The sequence below is a fragment of the Osmerus mordax genome, chromosome 16, assembly GCF_038355195.1.
Source record: "Osmerus mordax isolate fOsmMor3 chromosome 16, fOsmMor3.pri, whole genome shotgun sequence".
In the NCBI taxonomy this organism is placed as follows: domain Eukaryota; kingdom Metazoa; phylum Chordata; class Actinopteri; order Osmeriformes; family Osmeridae; genus Osmerus; species Osmerus mordax.
Genome location: NC_090065.1, coordinates 2,489,121 through 2,495,328, shown reverse-complemented (window position 1 = coordinate 2,495,328; position 6,208 = coordinate 2,489,121). Strand labels below are relative to the sequence as shown.

Here is a 6,208-nt window from a genome sequence, read left to right as displayed (position 1 = left end):
TCTGTAGATATCAGTCCGGAACTTAAAACTCGACGCGCTTTCAGAACAAACGGCACACAGTCGGTGTATTGCCACCAGGTTATCACCTTGTAAATTCTGCTTTGAAACATCAATAAAATGTCTTCCCTTGATGGCGACAATGCCTCTAATGTGCATCAGATAGGTGCCTGTATCGTTCCACTTGATGGCTTTGAGGGAAGATCATGCTGCCTCAGCCTGGCGATAAGACAGCAGTCCTTGTTGGGCCGAGAGCCCTGTGTCTCTTCTCTTTGTCGACGCTTGCTGTTTGATCCTGTTGCATCAACATCCCAGGATTCATCGAGTACAGGTCGGCTTGTTCAGATAAAACAGATCTGTTTTATCCTCCATGTCCTGTTCACTTCTTCATCTTCTTTGTTGTTCTACCTGCAGAGAACATTCAGAGAAATTCCGATGCTAATTCGCGGAGTGTAGCTGTGGATGTGCACCGTTACATTTTGAAACATTGTCACACAGACACACATGCACACACACACACACAACACACACACACAACACACACACACACCTTGGTCTCACAGATTACCTCGGCAGCGTTCTGGAGAGCCTCCCCTGGATCCTGACCTGGCAGCTTAACACACTGAAAACCTCCTAATGAACTGTGCTGACACAGGAAATGAAGCCCCTTTACGAGTGGGTCTTTTGTTCAGCGGAACAGTAAGTAAGTAAGTAAGACTTTATTTATATAGCACTTTTCATACAAGAATTGCAGCTCAAAGTGCTTTACATAAAATCAACAAAAACAATAATACAAGTGTTGATCTAAAACGTTTAACAAACCAAACTAGCCGCACTCTATCTGTAGGTGGAGGTCTGATTGGCTGAGGGTCTGCTGGTCACTGAGAGAGAGGGAGCGAGGGAGAGAGGGAGAGACGGAGAGAGGTGGAGGAAGGCTGGTGTGGTCTCTGGACCATGGAGCACCACCTAGAGAGAACCAGTCAGTCGCTGTGGTCCTCAATGGAAAGGTTTGTGCTGACCTTGGCCCTTGGTTTGTGTGTGTGCACATGCACACACACAAACACACCAAACTCTCAAACAAGCACAGCCCGAAACACATGTACTCTCTCTCTCTCTCTCTCTCTCTCTCTCTCTCTCTCTCTCTCTCTCTCTCTCTCTCACTCTCACACTCACTCACTCACACACAGACATCCAGCAGACATAAAGTTTTCCCTAGCAGTTGGCTCTTGCACACCCCACAGGACACAGGAACACAAATGAAGCAGAAATAGGAGGAATGACACGACAGAGTGAAATACTGGCTGTTGGAACCTCTGGAGGGTGAGAGAGAGGCGGCCATCTTGCATCTGAAGGGCTTGACAGCCTATTGCCTGAGATTAACTCCTGAGAGGTTGTTGGGGGCTGGTCAGGGTATTCTACATTTTAAGAGTAAACTGTGAGCTGTAATTTTAAAGTAAAAAAATCAAAGGATCTCAAACCAACTCAAAAATGACGTTTAAAAAAAGATAAAACAAGTTTCGCTGGAGCATCATCATCATCAAGAAAAAAAAAAGAAGAAGAAAACTCTTATCGTCAGCGACTGTGAACAAACTAATCTCTTTACAGGAGTTGTGTGCACAAGGGCTGAGAGATCCAATTATCAGGCGCTGTACTGTCCAATCTCCCTCCCTCCCCCCCACTCCCTCCCTCCCCCCCCCCACTCCCTCCCTCCCCCCCACTCCCTCCCCCCCACTCCCTCCCTCCCTCCCCCCCCCCACTCCCTCCCTCCCTCCCCCCCCCCTGTGGTTGTCCTTCCTGGCTCTCCTCACACCCTCACCACTGATGTCTTTAACGTACAAACGTCTCAAAGAAAACATCCTGCATGTACCTGCGGAGCACACACACACGCGAGCGCACACTCGCGAGCGCACACTCGCACACAGATTCACACACTCACACGCATGACCCCCATCCAGCCACGTACCTGCGGAAGCACAAACACAATCGCACACAAACGCACACAAACGCAAACACAGCCAGTTCCCACTTCATTCTCCTTGCAGCAGGAGGTCTGTGCTGACAGAGATGGATGAGCCTGTTTTATAATCACAGCTTGTTTGTGATTTGACAAACATTCCCGGCTGTGTTGACGTTGGATCAGAACCGGGCCGCTGCACGATCTCACGGTAGCCAACCAGGAGAAGTTGGAGCGCCTCGGCTCATCACTTCACGTTAGATAAACGACCTCGTACTGGAACTACTTGACACCAAAACCACAGTTCTGGATTCTCTTTAAATGTTTCTTCTTCTTCGGTTGAGTGTAAGACGGTTTACTGTAGGTGGAGGTTATCAATATTTTACCTGTAAATACGTGAGCAGATGCTTTCGTCACTCAACTTGTTGAATATACACCATCCTCTCTAACAGGAACTGGTGTCACAGTGTTGTTACAGTGCCATAAATACATGTATAGACGGTTGAAAGTCCCTCAGGCAATTTGATGAAAATGCACGATCTTCTGTAACTAGACCTTTTGGTCGTTGGTGGGCATACAGTACGTCCCTGACGCCAGAGAGTTGATCTGTCCTTGTTTGATGACATCATCATGCAAGGAAATGTGAGTGTGTGTGTATGCGTATGTGAAATGTGTGTGTGTGCGTGCGTGCGTGAGCTCATCGTGTGAATGCTGGACGTGTGTGTGTGAGTGCATGCGAGTGAGTGTGTGAGTGTGTGTGAATGCGTGTGTATGTGTGAGTGAGTGTGTGTGAGTGTGTGTGTGAGTGCATGCATGCGTCTGTGTGTGTGTGAGTGTGTGTGTGTATGTATGTGTGTGTGTGTGTGTGTGAGTGTGTTGTGACCTCTGACCCCCCAGTGTTTTCCAGGAGGGGCCAGTGTGAGTGCTGCTGGGAGGTCCACTTGGCCATGAAATTAAAAAGCGAAGGCAACTCGATACAAGATAAATAAACACCCAGAGCGACGCTCCCCCAGTCAGACTGACACGGCTGGGAGCACTGAGCTGAATCTGAATCTGAATCCGAAATTGAATCTGAATCAGAAATTGTATCTGAATCTGAATCAGAAATTGAATCTGAATCTGAATCAGTTTCCTGGCTCTCTGGCTCACAGACCCACAATCCTGGAGATAACTACCCCAGAGTCTCGTGGTCGCTCCCGACGACGGATAGAAACACATTTCTTTAATTTTACGCTGCGTGTTATGCTGATAAATGAAAGTTGTATTCATGTAAATGTGAGGACTTTGTTGTTTTCTGTTCCTCTCATAGTGGTGGTTGTCTACATTGGCTGGACAGGGAGGATGCCAAGTAAAATGTCTCTGGGATTCGTTACCAAGTAACAAACTCTGCATCAAATGAGGTTTTTGATTTTCAACGCGAGACATTTCAACAAACATGAGACATTCTTAAATGATCCCTCTGGATCAACAAAGTGAACAGAATCGAATTGAATACATCTGAAAAGAACCTCACCAACCAGATACATGAAAGAAAAAATATCCCCGTCTCTGCCAGGAGCAGAGAGTTAAACACATAATTCTTATAATAGATCACAACAGGTTAATGGCGTTCCTCGTTTAGACTACTTCCTGTTTAGCCCCTTAATTGACCTTTGACCCCTGAAAGGTCATTCCCATGATCTCCATGTGGTCTCCACCAACGACTGGCCTTGGCAGTCATCATATCACCCTCATAAATCTGGCCGTCACGCAACAGTTGTACTTTACCTTTTTAATTTTACCTGAGGCACACCAAGCACAGGTAAATGGATGAAATCAGTTAAAGTAACCCAGTGGAGTTTTAAGGGCATAACTGAATTGTTGATGGTAATTTACAGGATAGTGACATTATTTATATTTGCTTACAGGGCTACAAAAGAGGCTGGAGGATGGAGGCTGGAGGCTCAGAGGATCGGAGGCTCAGAGGCTAGAAGTCTGGAGGGTGGAGGTCTGGAGGCTGGAGGTTGGAGGCTCAGAGGCTGGAGGCTCAGAGGCTGGAGGCTGGAAGCTTGGGGGCTGGAGGTCTGGAGGTTGGAGGCTGGAGGCTTGGGGGCTGGGAGCTGGGGGTCTGGAGGCTGGGGGTCTGGAGGCTACTTATGGACCAGGCTTTGACCAAGTCAGCAGGCTGGCGTCACAGGAGAGCTGTGAGTGTTCCTGTTAAACCAATGATGTAATGCACCAGGCCCCTGAGTGTGTGTTCACGAAGGCATCTGTGAGTGTGTGAGAGAGCGTGTGTGTATATGAGTGTTTTCTGGGTATGTGTTCACGAAGGCATCTGTGTTGAGAGCGTGCTCGTGTGTAACCTGATGCGTTTTCGCTGTGCGGTTCTCAGCTACACACACACACACACACACACAAACAGCACAGCGCTGCTGATAGTTGGCACATGTGACAACCTTCCACACTTCCACACTTCCACCATGACACAGGAATTCCCTCTTCCTTCCACACGGCACGGCCAGCGACAGCTGCACTTTTAACAAGAGCCCCGAGATTCAATTACCTACTCCCTGTTTTCCCTCCCTCCTCAACTTCATCAGCCGCCACTGATGAAATCACCTCAGTGAGTGTAGAGGTGGAGGCAGGGCGACTTAAGTGTCGAAGGCCTGATGTTGGGCCCAGCAGCTTTAGGGAGTTTAATGAGGAATAGCCACTAAACTTGGAGACGTCTCCTATTGGAGGATGAGACATCTGCTGCTCCTGACCCTGGGCCTGGTGTTGCAGGGATCTATCACCAACACCTAGGAATATCTCTCTCTTTCTATCCTCCCTCTCACTTTCTCTCTCTCTCTCTCTCTCTCTCTCTCTCTCTCTCTCTCTATTCCCTTGTCCAACCTATTCAACCCCCACACTTGTTTTCAGTCTTTCCCAGACACTCCCTCTCTCCTCCCAGACCCGTCTCCCACCCCTCCTCCCAGTCTCCCCCCTCCTCCCAGCCCGCCCACCCTCCACCCCTCAGTCCCTCCCAGCCAGTCTCCCCCCTCCTCCCAGCCCGCCCATCCTCCTCCCCTCAGTCCCTCCCAGCCTACCTCCCCCCTTCCTCCCAGCCTGCTCCCCCCCTCCTTCCCCCGGTCCAGTCATGAATCACAGCGAGGTGGTCTGGGGCCGTGGCCCATCCCTCGGTGACCAGGCCCGACGTTACCATAACAATGACCTGACACAGAGATATTCATGACTGGCCGTTGGGAGCCCAGGCCTGCAGCACAGACAGGGAAACAGCCGTCCAAACATTAAACAGCTACGTGGAAACCAACCACAGGAGCCTCCCACCGTAGTTACCATGAGGCTGTTTAGATCTACGGTTTCTAGACTCTATCCTGCAGTCACTAGACTCTATCCTGCAGTCTCTAGACTCTATCCTGCAGTCTCTAGACTCTATCCTGCAGTCACTAGACTCTATCCTGCAGTCACTAGACTCTATCCTGCAGTCACTAGACTCTATCCTGCAGTCACTAGACTCTATCCAGCGGTCACTAGACTCTATCCTGCGGTCACTAGACTCTATCCTGCGGTCACTAGACTCTATCCTGCGGTCACTAGACTCTATCCTGCGGTCACTAGACTCTATCCTGCGGTCTCTAGACTCTATCCAGCAGTCACTAGACTCTATCCTGCGGTCACTAGACTCTATCCTGCGGTCACTAGACTCTATCCTGCGGTCACTAGACTCTATCCTGCGGTCACTAGACTCTATCCTGCGGTCACTAGACTCTATCCTGCAGTCACTAGACTCTATCCTGCAGTCTCTAGACTCTATCCTGCAGTCACTAGACTCTATCCTGCAGTCTCTAGACTCTATCCTGCAGTCACTAGACTCTATCCTGCAGTCACTAGACTCTATCCTGCTGTCTCTAGACTCTATCCTGCGGTCACTAGACTCTATCCTGCGGTCACTAGACTCTATCCTGCGGTCACTAGACTCTATCCTGCGGTCACTAGACTCTATCCTGCGGTCACTAGACTGTATTCTGTCATCATAGATTAACATGCTCCTGTCTTGTGTTCACAAGTAAACTTTTTCCTCAGTATTTAGTTGCTTAAATCTATCCTGGAGCATCCCTCAGTGTTTGTAAACAAGGCTAACGAGCTTACAGTTGTTTTTTGGTTCTCAGAATGGCAGTTTAACAAGAGTTTGCCAGAGGCTGAAAACAAATAACAAACGATCCCACTGCCAGGAGCTGATTCCTGCAGACTTCCTGGATGAGAGTCACTTCCTGG

The 6,208-nt window shown here is 49.1% G+C and overlaps 1 protein-coding gene across 1 annotated transcript; it reads right to left on the bottom strand.

Annotated features, from left to right (window-relative positions):
• Positions 1–3,894: 3,894 nt before the first annotated feature.
• Positions 3,895–5,978, bottom strand: LOC136958794 (tropomyosin-2-like). The gene is made up of 3 exons (XM_067252894.1): positions 5,270–5,978; positions 5,133–5,186; positions 3,895–4,058 (listed from the first exon to the last, which is right to left on the bottom strand). The coding sequence occupies exons 1-3, from the start codon at positions 5,976–5,978 to the stop codon at positions 3,895–3,897; spliced, it is 927 nt and encodes a 308-aa protein (XP_067108995.1).
• Positions 5,979–6,208: the final 230 nt, after the last annotated feature.

Coding starts and splice junctions, on each gene's coding strand:
- LOC136958794 (XM_067252894.1), bottom strand. CDS start 5,978: ATGTTAATCTATGATGACAGAATACAGTCTAGTGACCGCAGGATAGAG. Junction 5,187..5,269: donor TAGATCTAAACAGCCTCATG/GTAACTACGGTG, acceptor TCTGTGCTGCAG/GCCTGGGCTCCCAACGGCCA. Junction 4,059..5,132: donor TGTGTCAGGTCATTGTTATG/GTAACGTCGGGC, acceptor CCCAGCCTCCAG/ACCCCCAGCTCCCAGCCCCC.